The 18,945-nt window shown below is 38.1% G+C and overlaps 1 protein-coding gene across 1 annotated transcript in view; it reads left to right on the top strand.

The window, feature by feature from the left end:
* The window catches only part of LOC133641544 (engulfment and cell motility protein 3-like), a 62,126-nt gene that overhangs the window by 16,582 nt on the left and 26,599 nt on the right, over positions 1-18,945 (top strand). The window contains exons 2-9 of the mRNA XM_062035337.1: positions 11,188-11,300; positions 12,797-12,837; positions 12,944-13,016; positions 16,402-16,452; positions 16,654-16,823; positions 17,426-17,525; positions 17,608-17,759; positions 17,850-17,928. Coding sequence (XP_061891321.1) covers positions 11,223-11,300; positions 12,797-12,837; positions 12,944-13,016; positions 16,402-16,452; positions 16,654-16,823; positions 17,426-17,525; positions 17,608-17,759; positions 17,850-17,928 — 744 coding nt within the window. The 5' untranslated portion in view covers positions 11,188-11,222. The remainder of the gene's footprint in view (positions 1-11,187; positions 11,301-12,796; positions 12,838-12,943; positions 13,017-16,401; positions 16,453-16,653; positions 16,824-17,425; positions 17,526-17,607; positions 17,760-17,849; positions 17,929-18,945) is intronic.

Below are 18,945 nucleotides of genomic sequence, written 5' to 3'. Positions count from 1 at the left end.
AGAACTGATGTTTAACAATTTATTCTACAAAACAAAAGTAAGTACAAACAATAAAGATACCAGCGCTGTAGAGAGGGAGCTGAGCTCTCTAAAGGTCGAAGCAGCCTCTAAAATGGTTGCCTGTCTTTCTATGTACAGTATATGTATTTGACCACACAATTTGCCATGTGTCACCCGCAGGAATAGAAACTGAAACTTTACTTGACGTGTGTGTGCTTACTGCACACACTCACCTCCAACCTCTCTATCTTCAGGCCTGTACCTCATGACATGTGTGAGAGTGCACAGATAAATAACAAGCTGCATTCTTTGTGTTTATCTTCTTCTAGCAGACTGAAGGCCAATTCCAAGACGTTCTTATTCTGTCAAACGCAGGGAAAATATTCTCTAACTATATAAAAATGTGTATAGAGAATGTCTACGAGAAGTTTGGGATGTCACCATGGTTGCTACTCTTTATTTGTCACAACGCTAGTATGCCCAATCAATAATCACTTCACCCAACAAAATAAGTAAGGCATATGACTTCAGTGTTCACGTAACAGCCGACGGAGTCAAATAATTAGCCAATCAAGCGGAATCCGTTGTTAAACGCAGAATATCAGGGAAATTGTCATAAATTTAAGTGAAATGTTGTCATTGTGAAGAGAAGCAACATTTGTTTGGGAACATAATGTGTCCGGTAGCGCTCATTAATCCCCGACACGGCCAATCGCTCTGTTCTAAACTAAATAATGCCGAGAGGTTCACTTAAAAAACACAGACTAAACTACGAAGCTAAAGCTAACAAGAACATTCCATACACCCACAACAAATCTTATCTACTTGTGTTGTTGTGAACGACATCATCGATAACAACAGGAACTTGCAATTTGAGAGGCTCTCTCTCTTTTTTAAACAGCCTCAACTTCAAGTGAATCGCCTTTTTACTGGTCAAGCTGAGAACAGCCGCATAGCACACTTCCCCTCCTTCACAGTAATAGTGCGGTGCGCCACATTCGGTATGACTGCGCTAACAAAATAAAAGTTTCAATAAAGCGCCTTAAACAAGCATAATGTACTGATAGCACTTATTGATACATTTAGATAATTATTATACTTTGACCTAAAATACTGGTCAAAAAATGTCTAAAGACTTATTGCACCAATAAATGTGAGGATTTTAGCATTTTATTAAAAAAAACATCCAGCACGCCCCGCCACCCCGAAAAGGACAAGCGGTAGAAAATGGATGGATGGATGGATTTTGTGTCAAACATTTGACACAAAAATCACACAGAGCATAGTGGTAAAATAAGTGTAAAAGGTAAAAAAACGGAATTAAAAACAATTAAAACGGAAAAACTAAATGTTATACTTTTTCATATTTCTATTATTTGTTATTTACATTTGTTGTTATTGCTATTATTATTATATTTTTATTCATTACTAATTTATATCTGGTTTTGCACTGACCAGTACAAAAACAGCAGGCAATAAATGAAGCAAAAATGCAAATTTACATTACAGAGAATTTACAGTATATTGTAACCATTAGTATTTTCCTATTAAGATTCACCACTAGCCTCAGTTTGCCCTTTTGTGAACTGAGCTGATTCATAAGCTTCTCATTATGTTTGCATTCCCATAAAACTTCTTCCAGTCCAGATTAAGCCGGGAGTTGTTGTAGTAGTGTTTGAGTTGACCTTTTGTTGTAACTGCATACCAGGCTTGTTCTCACTATGCAGCCAATGTGCATGATTCAAAACAAATATGTTGCACTTGTGTTTGTTGATCCAATTCAGGAGGACCTAACTTTTTCAAGGCTTTTTTTTACGCCGGTTAAATTCAAGCCCCAGGGCGAGTGAAGTAAAGGCGGTAAAGATGTGTGGTTTGTTTTGACAGGAGCGGCAATAAACTGAGAGCCAGAGGGAGAGCGTTCTTTTCCAGACGAGAGTCACGGTATGTGAACTATCCTGGAGATGGTGCACAGGGTGGGGTCCATTCATCGCTCTGAACACAAGCAGGCACAAGTTCGAGCTCCTCTCTGCCGGAATGACCTCACGAACACGTAGAATCATTTTAAATGGCCTTTCCATGTGTTCAGAGCAAAGGACAAGGAAGTGGGGGTTGGAGGGAATGATGGCTTCTTCTGTCCCCTCAGGGAGTGAAGTCTGAAGGTTAAGGAGGAAGTGTGTATCATTGGCGTACACCCTAGTATGTACAAACAGTAAATTTTTGCACAGTGTGCCATAACGGCATGATGAAAGAGGAACATATGAACTGAAAATGATAGTTGCATGGAGCTCTTTGAATCCTTTTAGAAGCAACTCGCCTTTGTCTTAAAATTCAACTACTTTAGTATTGTTGAATGATGTACTGGATCAGGGGTCACCAACCTTTTTGAAACCAAGAGCTACTTCTTGGGTACTGATTAATGCGAAGGGCTACCAGTTTGATACACACTTAAATAAATTGCCAGAAATAGCCAATTTGCTCAATTTACCTTTAACTCTATGTTATTATTAATAATTAATGATATTCACACTTAATTGAACGGTTTAAAAGAGGAGAAAACACGGAAAAAATGACAATTAAATTTTTAAACATAGTTTATCTTCAATTTCGACTCTTTAAAATTCAAAATTCAACTGAAAAAAAGAAGAGAAAAACTAGCTAATTTGAATCTTTTTGAAAAAATTAAAAAAATAATTCATGGAACATCATTAGTAATTTTTCCTGATTAAGATTAATTTTAGAATTTTGATTACATGTTTTAAATAGGTTAAAATCCAATCTACACTTTGTTAGAATATATAACAAATTGGACCAAGCTATATTTCTAACAAAGACAAATCATTATTTCTTCTAGATTTTCCAGAACAAAAATTAAAAAAAAAATTCAAAAGACTTTGAAATAAGATTCAAATTTGATTCTACAGATTTTCTAGATTTGCCAGAATAATTTCTTTTAATTTTAATCATAATAAGTTTGAAGAAATATTTCACAAATATTCTTTGTCGAAAAAACAGAAGCTAAAATGAAGAATTAAATTAAAATGTATCTATTATTCTTTACAATAAAAATTTTTTTTTACTTGAACATTGATTTAAATTATCAGGAAAGAAGAGGAAGGAATTTAAAAGGTAAAAAGGTATATGTGTTTAAAAATCCTAAAATCATTTTTAAGGTTGTATTTTTTCTCTAAAATTGTCTTTCTGAAAGTTATAAAAAGCAAAGTAAAAAAATGTATGAATTTATTTAAAAAAGTGAAGACCAATTCTTTCAAATATTTTCTTGGATTTTCAAATTCTATTAGAGTTTTGTCTCTCTTAAAATTAAAAATGTCAGGCAAAGCGAGACCAGCTTGCTAGTAAATAAATACAATTTTAAAAATAGAGGCAGCTCACTGGTAAGTGCTGCTATTTGAGCTATTTTTAGAACAGGACAGCGGGCTACTCATCTGGTCCTTATGGGCTACCTGGTGCCCGCGGGCACCGCGTTGGTGACCCCTGTACTGGATGCACAGTGTGACCAATTCTGTCTCAGATCAATGCTAATCCTGTACAGCAGGTTTATTCAACAAAAATTCAAATCGGTCCAGTAAGAGAAAATTTCTTCAAGCAAAGGTCTAGAACATCATAATGTCTAAACTACGCTATAATTTAGTATACTGTGTAATATACAGTAGCCTTGTAGTTGTATTGAGGTGTGCATGTAATCACATCAATGTGGAATGCGCTCCCAACAGGTATAAAAGAAAGGGCATCTCTATCCTCCTTCAAAACCGCTATAAAAGTTCACCTCCAGGCAGCTACAACCCTAAACTAACACCCTCCCCGGATTGCTAATAATCAAATGTAAACAATCAAATGCAGATTCTTTTTCTTATGCCTTCTGATCTCTCTCTCTCTCTCTCTCTCTCTATGTCCACTACCCCCCCCCCACCCCCCCACCCCACCCCCCCTCCACACTCCTGATTGTAAATAATGTAAATAATTCAATGTGATTATCTTGTGTGATGACTGTATTATGATGATAGTATATATGATAGTATATATCTGTATCATGAATCAATTTAAGTGGACCCCGACTTAAACAAGTTGAAAAACTTATTCGGGTGTTACCATTTAGTGGTCAATTGTACGGAATATGTACTTCACTGTGCAACCTACTAATAAAAGTCTCAATCAATCAATCAAAAAAACCAACTGTCCGTCAAGCTTTAGCATGTCCTGCCCTGATTTTAAACTGAGGCTGGAAAGGTCTGGCAGGGAAGGAGCATTCACATCTGTTAGGTAGTAAATGTATGGGTTGTTCATATTATATATAGGGCCCTATAAAATCTGTTTTTTGTTCCAAATCAGGTTTTATTTTTTCTCAAATTCCGTTTTTCCCCCCTTCTAATATTTTTCAAATGAGGTTTTTTAACCTTTTACACTTATTTTACCTTCTTAGAATGTGTGCTTTTTAGGGCTCGCTTTGACAAAGGATATTCATAGTCTAATCTGATTTGTTAGATTTTGCCCTTCTTTTTTTCTCTTTTTTTTAAAGAGAAACAAACAGATGATGATATGTAGTAGTTAGTTAGTGTATACTTACTGGTCAATAGGTGTCAGTAACGTCACACATATGTGAATTTTCCAAATGTAACCAAGGATACTTAAAAAAGGAACACAGTCTCATTAAAGTGAACAAAACAGAGATCTCATTTGCGACTTTTTCCACCTCAAAAAAGGCTAAAACACAGTTGCTGAGGTTCTGTATATAAACCTGCTGAAGGATCATTACCTTTACAAAACAAGAGCTACACATGCGTGTCCAATTTCTGGCAGGTTTCACTGTGGCCATCGGCAGAAGCTTGTACCCATGAGCCTCAATCACATACTCCATGTAGCAACATCTGCCCAACAATATTAGTAAAATGTTCTAGTGTGTAGACAAATAGATTTTATGTAATAAGAGATGTGGAAGGGCAAAACACGGCAACTGATTTAAGAGACCTGATGTCACACCAGAAAGCTGCGACCGCTGTGAGGAAAAGGCTGAAGTGACAGCCGAAACTAGGATATATCGCACACTATCTGCAAAAACCAAAACCAGTAAAGTTGGCACATTGTGTAAATCCTAAATAAAAACAGAATACAATGATTTGCAAATCCTTTTCAACTTATATTCAATTGAATACACTGCAGAGACAAGATATTAAATGTTTAAATTGAGAAACAAAATTTTTTTTGGAAAATAATCATTAACTTAGAATTTAATGGCAGCAACACATTGCAAAAAAGTTGGCATAGGGGCATTTTTACCACTGTGTTACATGGCCTTTCCTTTTAACAACACTAACAACAACAAATGTTTGGAAACTGAGGAAACCAATTTTTTAAGCTTTTCAGGTGGAATTATTTCCCATTCTTGCTTGATGTACAGCTTAAGTTGTTCAACCGTCCGGGGTCTCTGTTGTCGTACTTTACGCTTCATAATGCGCCACACATTTTCAATGGGAGACAGCTCTAGATTACCTGCACTCTTTTACTACAAAGCCACGCTGTTGTAACACGTGCAGAATGTGGCTTGGCATGTCTTGCTGAAATAAGCAGGGGCGTCCATGAAAAATACGTTGCTTGGATGGCAACATATGTTTCTCCAAAACCTGTATGTACCTTTCAGCATTAATGGTATTTTCACAGATGTGTAAGTTACCCATGCCTTGGGCACTAATACACCCCCATACCATCACAGATGCTGGCTTTTGAACATGGCGCCTACAACAGTCTAGATGGTTATTTTCTTCTTTTGTCCAGAGGACACAACGTCCACAGTTTCCAAAAACAATTTGAAATGTGGACTCGTCAGACCACAGAACACTTTTCCACTTTGCATCAGTCCATCTTAGATGAGCTCTGGCCCAGCGAAGCCGGCGGCGTTTTGGGGTGTTGTTGATAAATGGCTTTTGCTTTGCATAGTAGAGTTTTAACATGCACTTACAGATGTAGCGACAAACTGTAGTTACTGACAGTGGTTTTCTGAAGTGTTCCTGAGCCCATGTGGTGATATCCTTCACACACTGATGTCGGTTTTTGATGCAGTACCACCTGAACCATTGAAGGTCATGGCCATTCAATGTTGGTTTTCTGCATTGCCGCTTACGTGCAGTGATTTCTCCAGATTCTCCGAACCTTTTGATGATATTACGGAGCGTAGATGGTGAAATCCCTAAATTCCTTGCAATAGCTCGTTGAGAAATGTAGTTCTTAAACTGTTCGATAATTTGCTCATGCATTTGTTCACAAAGTGGTGACCCTCGCCCCATCCTTGTTTGTGAATGACTGAGCATTTCATGGAAGCTGCTTTTATACCCAATCATGGCACCCACCTGTTCCCAATTAGCCTGTACCCCTCTGGGACTTGTTTGATGAGCATTCCTCAACTTTCTCAGTCTTTTTTGCCACTTGTGCCAGCTTTTTTGAAACATGTTGCAGGCATCAAATTCCAAATGAGCTAATATTTGCAAAAAATATCAAAGTTTACCTGTTTGAACGTTAAGTGACTTGTCTTTGCAGTCTATTCAATTGAATATAGGTTGAAAAGGATTTGCTAATCATTGTATTCTGTTTTTATTTAGGATTTACACAACGTGCCAACTTCACTGGTTTGGGGATTTGTAAAAACTATTTGTCAGCACCCTGGACAGAATAATATTGTTGTAATATTTAAAGAAGACATGGGGGATAGGTTAATTGGCAACCCTAAATTGTCCCTAGTGTGCGAATGAGTTTGAATGTTGTCTATCTGTATTGGCTCTGCGATGAGGGTGTACCCCGCCTTCCGCCCGAGTTCAGCTGAGATAGGCTCGAGCCCCCCGCCACCCTGAGAGGTACAAGCGGTAGGAAATGGATGACTGGATGGGTGATGAACACAATCAATTTATCCTCTTAAAACATCCTGCTGAACGCGGGTGCCCAAGCAGGTATCAGCTCGCCTCCTTGGACAATTTTGACCAGTTTTTTTAAGTCAAAACATAATAAATGCGTAACATAATTCTACCAATGAGTGCTTTAAGTACAAAGTGCTTATGTAAGGTACTTTTTTTGAAACCTTTATTTTGTTAGCACAGTCAGACCGGATGTTGCACACAGCACAGTTATTGAGAAGGCTGGAAATGCGCTGTTGTTCTTAAGGGCGCTTGACGGCTGCTATGTTTATGAGTGGCTCAAGTTATGGTTGCCATCCTGTTTGTACATTGAGTTTGCATCTGTGGTCTCGTCCATGACAAGCAGATGAGATGTGCATCGACTGTCCCGGCTAGCATTAGCTTTGTAGTTTGTTCACAGACTTAGCCGGTGTCTCAAATGGCTGTTTCAATATTGTTTAATTCAGTATGAAGCAGTTGAGCGTTTCAGGGATGAATGAGCGGTCCCGGAAACCCGATTTCCCCAAACGTTCCTTCACGCCACAATGACAGGTTTTTAGTCATATTTATGTCAATTTCTGTGATATTCTGCATTAAAGGTTGTTTTTTTTACTTTTGTAAATGTTTAATTTAACTTTCTTCTATTATTGTCTCAGTCTCTCAGAATGAGACAAACACATTTTGGGCTTCAAGAGGAAAGAATGAACATACATGAGTCGGTGCATTCTGGGTTAAAAAGCTCTATTTTTGTTGTCCACTTTTCTCTTCTCAGGGAGCACCCTGTGTATGTGTGATTATGTTAGGTGCAATGTTGTTTTCCATCTTTGTAAATATTCTCTGGGATAATGTGTCAAGTGCCGCGTTCCATTTTTATGCAGATGACGCGGTCATATATTGTTCATCCCCCATTGTAGCGCAAACCTTTGAGCTCCTGCAGTTTGCTTTTAATGTTGTTCACAGCCCTTTGAGACACTTGTGATTTAGGGCTATATAAATAAACATTGATTGATTGATTGATTCAGTCCCAGCTGACTCAGCTGAAACTAGTACTAAATGCAGAGAAACCTAAGGTGGTTATTTTCAAATGGCAAACGGCTACCACTGAACATTCCAAAAATATTGACTACTCAGAAGGTTGGACTTTAAATGGTCACAACATATAACTACTAGGGGATTGTTATTGATGAGAACTTGTATATTAAATCTCACATAGAAAAATTAGTTGGTCTCGGGAGGAGACCCTGCCCCAAGTGGAGGAGTTCAAGTACCTGGGAGTCTTGTTCACGAGTGAGGGAAGAGTGGATCGTGAGGTCGACAGGCGGATCGGTGCGGCGTCTTCAGTAATGCGAACGCTGTATCGATCCGTTGTGGTGAAGAAGGAGCTGAGCCAGAAGGCAACGCTCTCAATTTACCGATCGATCTACGTTCCCATCCTCACCTATGGTCATGAGCTTTGGGTTATGACCGAAAGGACAAGATCACGGGTACAAGCGGCCGAAATGAGTTTCCTCCGCCGGGTGGCGGGGCTCTCCCTTAGAGATAGGGTGAGAAGCTCTGTCATCCGGGAGGAACTCCGAGTAAAGCCGCTGCTCCTCCACATCGAGAGGAGCCAGATGAGGTGGTTCGGGCATCTGGTCAGGATGCCACCCGAACGCCTACACAGGGAGGTGTTTAGGGCACGTCCAACCGGTAGGAGGCCACGGGGAAGACCCAGGACACGTTGGGAAGACTATGTCTCCCGGCTGGCCTGGGAACGCCTCGGGATCCCCCGGGAAGAGCTGGACAAAGTGGCTGGGGAGAGGAAAGTCTTGGTTTCCCTGCTTAGGCTGCTGCCCCCGCGACCCGACCTCGGATAAGCGGAAGAAGATGGATGGATAGATAGAAAAATTTGTGGCTAAACTTAAAATAAACTGTTTTCTTTCTTTGGAAACAAGTCTTATTTTCTTTACAAGTTAGAAAACGCTTGATCCTGACCACGTTTATGCCTTTCCTAGATTATGAAAAAAATCCTTCAGATTTGCTGCTCCATGGTCATGGAATGAATTACAAAAGGGTTTGAGGCTACTTTGGGGGAATTTCGGGCTATTTTATAATATCAAGAAGCTGTTTCTATTGGGCACCATACTTGTTTTTAAATAGTTTTTATTGAATCATTTACATTTTTTTTTATCTATTACGTGTTTAGGTTGTAATTTGTGCTTTTAACTGTAGTGTGTTTTTCTTTGTATTAATGAAACCTGTTTTTTGCTGCCCTCTTGGCCAGGTCACTCATGTAAAAGAGATCTTTAATAGCACCTGGTTAAATAAAGAAAATTAAATATTACCATTATTGTACTGTCTCTAAAACCTGTGCCGGTCAAAATAGAATCGGCCCACTGAAACTTAAAGCAAATAGATAATTTCTTGACTATAATTTCCGGTGCATATAGGTTAGTGACCTTTGCTTACCAGGGTCTTTAGGGCCTAAAAATAAAATTGGCGATTTTTTTACCAGAATGGCATACATTGATGTTTTTTTCCTCTACTTAAAAAAAATGTATGTACAAATTCGGAAGATAATTTAAAACAAGTTTTGATTAAATATGATCAAAACCATAACAACACTTGAAAAGCACAGACCTCTGCAAGGTCCTATCTTCCAATAGTAAATCATTATTTTTTTTAAGTCTTGAATCCAGACGATGATCCCATAACCCCATAAATCGAACCACTTTTTCCTTTCCTGAAAGTTCAATCAAAATCTGCCCATAACTTTTTGAGCTATGTCACTGAAATAAACGGAGGGAACTCTCTTGTCAGTCATCCAGTTTCTTTGTCTCTGTGGGTGGAGGCGTGTACGCTTGCGTACACACACACACACAAGTTCAGCCTCATAATTTAGTAGAAATTTTTCGGATTATCCCCAAAATCTAATCACTTCCTTATCCCATTTTGAACAAGTTACGTCAACATTCGCCCATAACTTTTTTAGCTTTTTTGCTAGTTCATCAAAGTAACTAACTGACTAATGGGATCTTACATAACGTCCTTGCGGAGGTAACTAACTCTATTTCCCTTCTTGAGTTGTGCCAAAATAATTTGTTTTAAAAGACACTGTAGTTTGAAAGAAGACAGACTTGCTTACACCAAGTTTAAAAAATACGCATTAGCTCATTATTTTAAGCTTCTGCCCCATTCCTAGAGTAGCTGGTAGCTTGGGTAAAAGTAACCCCAGTAAGATGGCTTTTCGCCGGAGTTTGTTGGTTGTAGCAGTTTTGTTCTCCTTGTAAAGAGTGTAATTTCTCCCACTCAGCTGGATAACTCTGTTTTTTTTATGAGAAAGTAAGTTTGTTATGCTGCTGCTTCTTTTTGCAACAGACTTTAGACAACATTTGCAGTGTCCAGTCACCAGGTTCACATCTGTTCTCACAAAACCAAAATAGTTTCACACCTTCCATTCTAAACTTCTCGCTGGAGGTAGTGATGCCGTTGCTGTGTGTGTCTGTTAGGGAAACAAGGGGAGGGGGACGCATACGGAAACACCTGGGGGAAAAAGGTAGGCTGCAGTATATCTACCCAGCCCCCACAATGCATTTCAAAATCTTTCAAACCCTATAGGAGAAAACTGTTTTCAAGTCTAGCTGGAGCTTATTCCAACTGACTTTGAAATTGGCTTTTTGCGCAGAGGAACACAGTGGTCTTTCCCCCAAATCTTCTTACAAAGATGGCAGCATTTAATCGTCTGGATTGTAGATTTACCTTTATATGTCAATGCTTTGGTCCATATAGTGAGTGAGTCATAAATCTAAAAACACATACCAAATGTCTACTCTGCTGAGCCGAACCCAACGTCTAATCCCTGTTTTTTTTTTTTGAGATGCCACATTTTGTAAAATGAGTTGACTGATCCAGTAAACAATTTCGTCCTTAATTTAGCCATAGTCAACAGTAAATGACCCTCTTCAACACAGCATGTATGTGTTAAATATAGTGTAATCTTAGATAAGTTTACTAGCTTACTTTAAATAAAAAGTTGTTGGAATTTGTTGATTCAAAATATAATAAAACAACAAATCATGTTATTACACCAGTCATCATGGACGTGTTGTACTTTACCTCTAATATTCTAATTATTTTAGTTACTTTCTGGGGTCACCTCATTTAGCTACATTAAATGTCAGAAACATCTTTGTGTAAGATCCAGTGCAAACTACAGCCACTGTAATCAATTCTTGCAATACAGCTTAAAGATGATCTTATATTTGATTGTCTAACTAACTGCACTTTGGTTTTGTTTTTTTCATTTTTTTAGCAACAGCCATCGTTGTGGAGTCCAGAGGTGCCAAAATGCCGCAGCAGAAAGACATAGTGAAGATAGCCATCCAGATGCCAGGGGCCTATCCCCAGCTTATACGACTGGACCAGGTACCACACAGCTTGCATGAATGTCAACAATACAAATTAATGTTACAGTAAACAGGGAGTTAATGTTGGTCTTTTTTTAGTAACACACAATTAGGAAAGTAGCAGAGGCCCTGTTAATTGTCTCACCCAGTTTATGCTCTGATAGTGTGCCGCCCGGGGGCCATTTGTGGCCCGCAGTTTGGTTTTTAGTGTCCTGCGGCACATTGTTAAATAAAATAAAACAAGAAATCTAGAGCAAAAATTAACAAAAAGGTGTAAAATGAATAAGAAAAAGTAGAACATATTCAGTGTTTCCGATAAACTGCCAAGATACCTGTGGCGATGGAGGCGTGGCTATGGGCGTGTTCAACATGACATCATCAAGTAATTTGCATAATTTACTAAAATGATATGATTTTCTCTAAAAAGGCTCAAAAAATGTATACTTACTAATTAATAATAACAGTTTTGTTTTAAACGTCCATCCATTCATCCATTTTACAATATAATTACAACACTTTATGTACATATTTATACACAGATTTGAACAACAAGTTATTCACTGAAATATATTTATTAATTGTGTTTCTTACAAAAAATATATCTTATAAAATATAAAAGCTAAAATGTCTCTTAAAGCTCTGCCCCTTTAATTAGTGCATACTAAATAATTGAACTTCAGCCTACTACTACAACCATATTATTTACCAGCAACATAAAGTGAAACAGAGGCAGAGGTGTCCTGCCACAGTCAGTAACAAATAAACAGAAAACAGTAGTGGTCAAATACAAATAAGGCAACAAGAGAAGTATCCTACACTTCTCTTTTGTAAAGTAAATCTGAACAGCCTATATGGGCATCTACGTCAACTATATGATTTGCCTGAGAAGCTGGACAGGACAAAAAAAATAAAAAATTATTTGTGGCGGACATAATTATTTCGTGGCGGGCCGCCACAAATAAATGAATGTGTGGGAAACACTGATATTGATTTAATAATACACTTTGTTACATACCTGTGATGTGAACTTCTTGTCTCCCACTATATCTGCGTTGGATTGGTTTTAGCCCGCATGTGTACGGAGACTGTAATATTAATGCAGTATTGTTATAATAAACTAGACAAAGTAATTGAGTGTTCATATGCATTGTGAATGTTCTTTTTTTTTTCAATAAGATCATCTTCAAGCCCCAACTGTCTCTACCCTGTATATGTGACTGGTGGCCGCGTTTTGCTGCCACTAATAACACAGCAGTCACGGGGCGTACCACACACTCTGACAGCTTGACCACTGGTCTGACCACTAATAGTAGGATAGTTGAGTGTTAGACATGATGGAAGTCTGACTTGTATTTACATGCTCACTGGGAGCAGGTCACCAAGGGGCGCTCTGTTGAGAAGGCAAAGTGGTACTACTCTATCAACAGGCAGTATGCTACCTAGTGTGTGTGTGACAATCATTGGTACTTCAACTTTAACATGGTGTATGTGACTTGTATCTGTTTTCTTGTGCAGAAAAAGCCACTGTCTGCTGTTATTAAGGAGGTCTGTGATGGGTACGTCCATGTTCTTATGTTTAAAATCCATCCATCCATCCATTTTCTAAATCATTTTGATTAAATTGTATTCATAATATTGGGTGTGTGTGTTTTGTATGCGCAGCTGGAATCTTCCAGGCCATGAAAACTACGCCCTGCAGTATGCCGATGGAGTGCAGACATACATCACTGAATCAGTGAGTGATTATTGATAACATGTGTCTTCTAACCCCTTAACGTTCCAATGGCCAGCCAGCAGGCCGCCCATTGTTTTACTCATGAAAACAGGGTTTTTTCACAGCCTCCTATTTGCCTGCCTTACTGTGTTTTACATAATTGTCAATTTTATACCGCTGAGATTACAACTGCAGGCTCTGTGAATATAAACGTTGGACTCGCCAAAAACATGGCCATTAATGACACTCACCTTCGTAGCCTCTCAGTTTTGCAACATCAGAAAAATGTATAACAAATCAGGTCCTACTATGTTAGCATTTTGACAATGGTCCGGTGAATATAAATAGTTCATCCACACTAATCCTTACATCCTTAAAGACACACAAACCTCTGCTGCACACTTCTATCATTTTAGTCAGATGCGCATTTCTCCACTTACAGTCGTCCCTCATTTATCGGGACATGACCACGAGATAATGATTTCTGCAAAGTATTATTATTATTAATAAATCACATATTTTCATAGTTACAGAATTAAAACAACTGTTTCTTAATCCCTTTTAACATAATTTAGAACCTCTGAACATTAAATAACTCCAATAAATTCACTTTTACACCAATTTCACCCAATATTGTAGCTTTGAGGTTGTTCTATTGTAAATTGCTTACCAGTAGCTTGGAGAATCCTCCAGGCACCATTGCTATGGCCATCACCCGGCCACTACAACACGACCACGATTTGCATATACTTCATCACATCCCGTGTATTTCCTTTAAGTCAGTGATTCTCAAAGTTGTTTCACCAAGTACCACCTCAGAAAACACTTGACTCTCCAAGCACCAACATATTGACCAACATTAAAATACAGTAGCCTAGTAGGACTAAGTATTCAGAAAAACATGGCAAAGGTTTTAACAAGTATATGTAATATTTTATGGCACTGTAACATTACACACAATTGGAACAGTAACAGTGTTTGAATTTAGGAAAGTAAAACACTGTAATCAAGTGATTCTTTGGTGTACCACTAAATGGAGCCAGCGTACCACTAGTGGTACCTTTACCACAGTTTGAGAATCATTGCCCTAAGTTATAACTGGTTTTTCAATGCTGAAATAACAGGCCTAAATTGTTCTGACCCTTTTGGTCAACTCGACAGTTGGAGATGCAGCCATCCGCTGTGACGTTATCATTCCATGTTAGCTTTGTGTGTCTGCATTGTCGTTCTACTTCAATCATATCAAAGCAGTATTATTGATGTTGAAGATAAAGTACATTAAAAGAGTTCATCTCCACTTTGACTGGACAGCTGCTGATAGATAATAGTTTATAGCAGTTAAAGGTAGCCCTCTCTAGCGCTGCGCTAAATGTCTGATGCTAATTCCATCTGTTTTCTTTCGACATCACTCGCAATCAAGTCTCAACAATGTGGACATGTGTTACTGATGAGGCAGGAGTTGAAGATGAAGTCCATTAAAAAGTTGGTACTACATTAAATATATACTTACAGCATGTATATAAAATGTTGTTAGAGGTTTTAGAATGTTTTTAGAGCGCTTTATTGACAGATTAGATCAAACCCCCATTACCTCTACTATTAGCTACCTACTGCTAGTGTTTTTTGATTTTCTTCCAATTTTGAATGCACAAAAAAAAGAATATTCTGCGTTCTTTTCTCACATAGGGATTATAAATGATAGGCAAAAAAAAAAAAAAAGTGCAGTTCCCCTTTTTAAAAAAATAAAAAATAATTTTTAAATCTGCGATGTGGTGAAACTGCGAGATTTGAAGTTTAATCTAACGAGGGACGACTGTATTGTTGATTGTAAATGTGTTTAGCATGGACTCATTAGTTTGAAGCTATGCAATAAAACTTGGGCTATGAACTTTTGACCAAAACCTCACTTGACTCAATGAAATATTGTGTACAATAACCAACTACTGTTTCATCTTTTGAAGTCTTTATTTTCCAAACAATCCCGACAAAACTGTCTTCAAAAGCATGATTAAGTATCAGGAAGCCATGAAGCTTTCTTTTCATCTTTGGAATGCTTGATCTTAACTTTAGAAACACCTGTGAAATACTATTTTTGTTGTATCTGATACATTGTCTAATTTAAAATGGGATTAGGTAAAGACTCAAGGTATGGCTTCATTGTGTTTTAATTTGAAGGCATATATTTCTAAACTAAACTGGCTTTACTCTTAATGTGTTCAAACTCATATTCTTTAGTATCAAGGCTTTTGACTATTTTCATGGATTTAACACCTGCATTATAATTAGTTAGAAAGCCACAAAAGAGTAGAGTAAGAGTTAAAGCCTCAATGCCAAGTCAGGAAGCGTTTTACCACACAGACAGATTCTAACTGCGAGAATGAAAAATTTGGCTTGTTAGCTGTCAAAAGTCAGAGCACAAGGAAATGCCTCTGCTTTTGCTTCTAACTTTTATTTTTAGCCATTTTCATTCAGAAGTTGCACAACCTCAACATTAAAAAGAGAGTGCATGCACATTTGCTTTTTTCCTTAAAAACAAAACCAGTGAGACAATGTTTAGTTCATGGATCCCCCAAGACCTCATAGATCCACTTACACATAAATCACTAAGTAACTTAATAACTTTGGACAAATTATGCTTCTAACTTTGTTTAAATGTAGTCGTAACTCCACAATGAACACGACACAATGATTGTCACTGTACTGTAGTAATTGTGCAGTATTTATATTCTAATGTGTCATTCTTTCTAGAAACCTTGAAGACTTCTCTCTGGCATTGTCACTTCAATTAGCAAAACCTGTGACTTGCACAACTCGATGAAATAACCCAATCAACATAATATTGATATTTTTAACTGCATAATAATTGCATGTTCTTCTATTACATGGCTATGTTTAAATGAACAATGGAAAAATATACAACAGGCTGAGTTTGGGGACGCGCCTTTTCTGTTTTAGACTATTTCCCTTTGCAGGTCCATGAATCCATGTTGGATGGGTACTAGAACAGAGATTGTGAGCTAGACGGCCCCCTTGCATAACAGTGACCTCTGACCTTCTAAAATAGTTCAGGAGTAATGAATAGAAACATATTTTATAGGGACCGCTTCCATTTTTAGTATGCAGTGATTATTGCACAGGTTTCCGAATACGTTTATTGATGTTGTCAGTTATCAGTTATCATTTTCGTGGTCCGTCACGGAGGTCAGTGAACACAGAAACAACATTCCTGGCCTCAAGGACCTGTGTGGGGGCTTTTTTTCTTAAAGCCCAACCTGTAAAAGCTAAAAAAAACCTTTCAGATCAGCGCAGAGAACCATTCTTTAGTTGTAATAAACAGTCTTGGCCATACACTTGTAGTGTCGTTTTGCCTAAGTGCTTAACAAAAGTGTTCATTTGTGTGTTCTAGAATCGTTTGGACATAAAGAACGGTTGCATTCTGCGTCTGACCAAGGCCCCGGTGAGTCTGCATCCACAAACCCTCCCTTTCACCTCCCACCTTCCAACATTCCTTTGGTGGCCATCTGTGGCCTCTCCATTGCAATTTCTACTATGTGTCACTGCTGACCGTCACAAAAGCACCACGTCGTCTAAACCTCTCGAAAAGGAGAAAACTGTGGGGTATGTTGTGAACGTGTTTTATTCTTGTGGTGGAACACAGGGGCGCTGTGCGGAGGACTTGTTCAAGGGCATCCAAAGCTTGGACCTGGGCGTGCGATGTGATTCGTTGAAGCAACTGGCGAATGTTGCCACAGACGTGACCTTCGCTCAAGAGTTCATCAGCCGAGACGGACACATCTTACTGGTCAAGATAGTGGAAGATTCTAATGAGTTAGTGCTGTCTGTGTGTTCTCAACTTACTATTGTACCTGTATGAGCACAAGGGAAACAAAATATGATGGTTTCGAACCACAGAAATTCAATTGTGTCACGCCTTTCTGGAAATTGATAGAATTATGATTCTACACACTTACACACAATCATTTAAGAGTTTAAGAATGTGTTCACAACAGCTACTGGAATAATTAGTATCAGCTACTGGAATAATTAGTATCTAAGACTCTGTTTCCAAAACTTAACTGAGCCATACATGCAGTATTTTACTTTTGAAAAATCTCACCGTACACAAGCGTGCCATGACTTATTCTGTTGCAATGGGTGGCTTTAAGGGTTAATCATGTACTTTGTGCCATCTAGTAGAAGAGTATATAATTGATCCACTTGTCACTATACATCACAGGGATTCATTATTTGAAGGACTGTCAAATGATTAAAATGTATAATCAGAATAATCATGGTTTACCAATAAATGAATCATTATTTGCAACAATACCTGAAATATTCCCATTTTAACTGTATTGTGTCCACAGAAAAAGTCAATGTTTGGTTTAATGTGCTTATGCATATTTGTTCCCTTTGTTTGTATTGTTTAGGGGTGCTCTGATCATGACTCACACGCTGACGGCCTTTATGGAGCTGATGGATCATGGCATAGTTTCTTGGGAAAATCTCTCATCAATCTTCATTGAGAAGGTGCTGTGGTTTTCCAATTTTCGCTGAGGCATTTTACACATTAGTTTTTCCAACTTGTTTTTGCCCCACTCTCTGCGTTTAGATCGCTAGTTTTGTCAACACCAAGGTGGCAGATGCATCCATCCAGCAGGTGTGCTTAGACATCCTGGAGAGTATGGTCCCGAGCAGCCACAGCCTCTTCCTGCAGGTCAAACAAGTGGTTACCATGGAGAGGCTAATCACACACCTCCAGACGTGAGTAACCCCTGATTTACTGACTTTATCAAATTGTTAAATTATTAATTGTGACCGACAATTTTTACCTTTCGTGTGTCTGTCTCACAGGACCAATCAGCAGATCCAGACCAAAGCAATGGCTCTACTCATGGCTCTGCTGCAAACAGCAGGGGATGCGGACAGACAGGTACCGACTTGATTGAAAGTGATGTACAGTATGTATAACTTAAGGTGAAGGGTGCTTATTTTCGCCAGTCAAAGCACTGTTGTGCGAATGAATTGGAGTTCTGACAAAATGCACATGTGTACCAACTGGGCTGAACTGGCCTTTTATTTGGTTTGGTTTGCTGTCATTAATTGTACTATCTATTTGCACTACAGGACCACAATTTATTAGATTTTTCTATTTATTCCATTTTATTTGTAATCCGTTTTTTAACCTATGCTATTTATAACCTATGCCATATAAACCGAGCAACACCGCCCCCATTTGTACTTTAATGTTATTGATAGTACACTACCGTTCAAAAGTTTGGGGTCACCCAAACAATTTTGTGGAATAGCCTTCATTTCTAAGAACAAGAATAGACTGTCGAGTTTCAGATGAAAGTTCTCTTTTTCGGGCCATTTTGAGCGTTTAATTGACCCAACAAATGTGATGCTCCAGAAACTCAATCTGCTCAAAGGAAGGTCAGTTTTGTAGCTTCTGTAACGAGCTAAGCTGTTTTCAGATGTGTGAACATGATTGCACAAGGGTTTTCTAATCATCAATTAGCCGTCTGAGCCAATGAGCAAACACATTGTACCATTAGAACACTGGAAAGATAGTTGCTGGAAATGGGCCTCTATACACCTATGTAGATATTGCACCAAAAACCAGACATTTGCAGCTAGAATAGTCATTTACCACATTAGCAATGTATAGAGTGTATTTCTTTAAATTTAAGACTAGTTTAAAGTTATCTTCATTGAAAATAAGGACATTTCAATGGGACCCCAAACTTTTGAACGGTAGTGTATATTTAGGAAACATATGTATCATTATTATTATTTATTATCGATTTAGTTTATTCATTTTAGCACTGGGTATGTAATATTTTTCATCAGTTTTTATGAGTTTCTTCTTTTGCAAAAAAATTGGATTAGAATCAGCCTGACCTAAGCCTTGATAATAATCTTTGTGATTAACACATGCTGTCATATC

The sequence above is a fragment of the Entelurus aequoreus genome, linkage group LG24 (genome assembly GCF_033978785.1).
Source record: "Entelurus aequoreus isolate RoL-2023_Sb linkage group LG24, RoL_Eaeq_v1.1, whole genome shotgun sequence".
In the NCBI taxonomy this organism is placed as follows: Eukaryota; Metazoa; Chordata; class Actinopteri; order Syngnathiformes; family Syngnathidae; genus Entelurus; species Entelurus aequoreus.
Note: the sequence above shows the minus strand (reverse complement) of the source record. Positions and strands in the feature narration are given on the sequence as shown.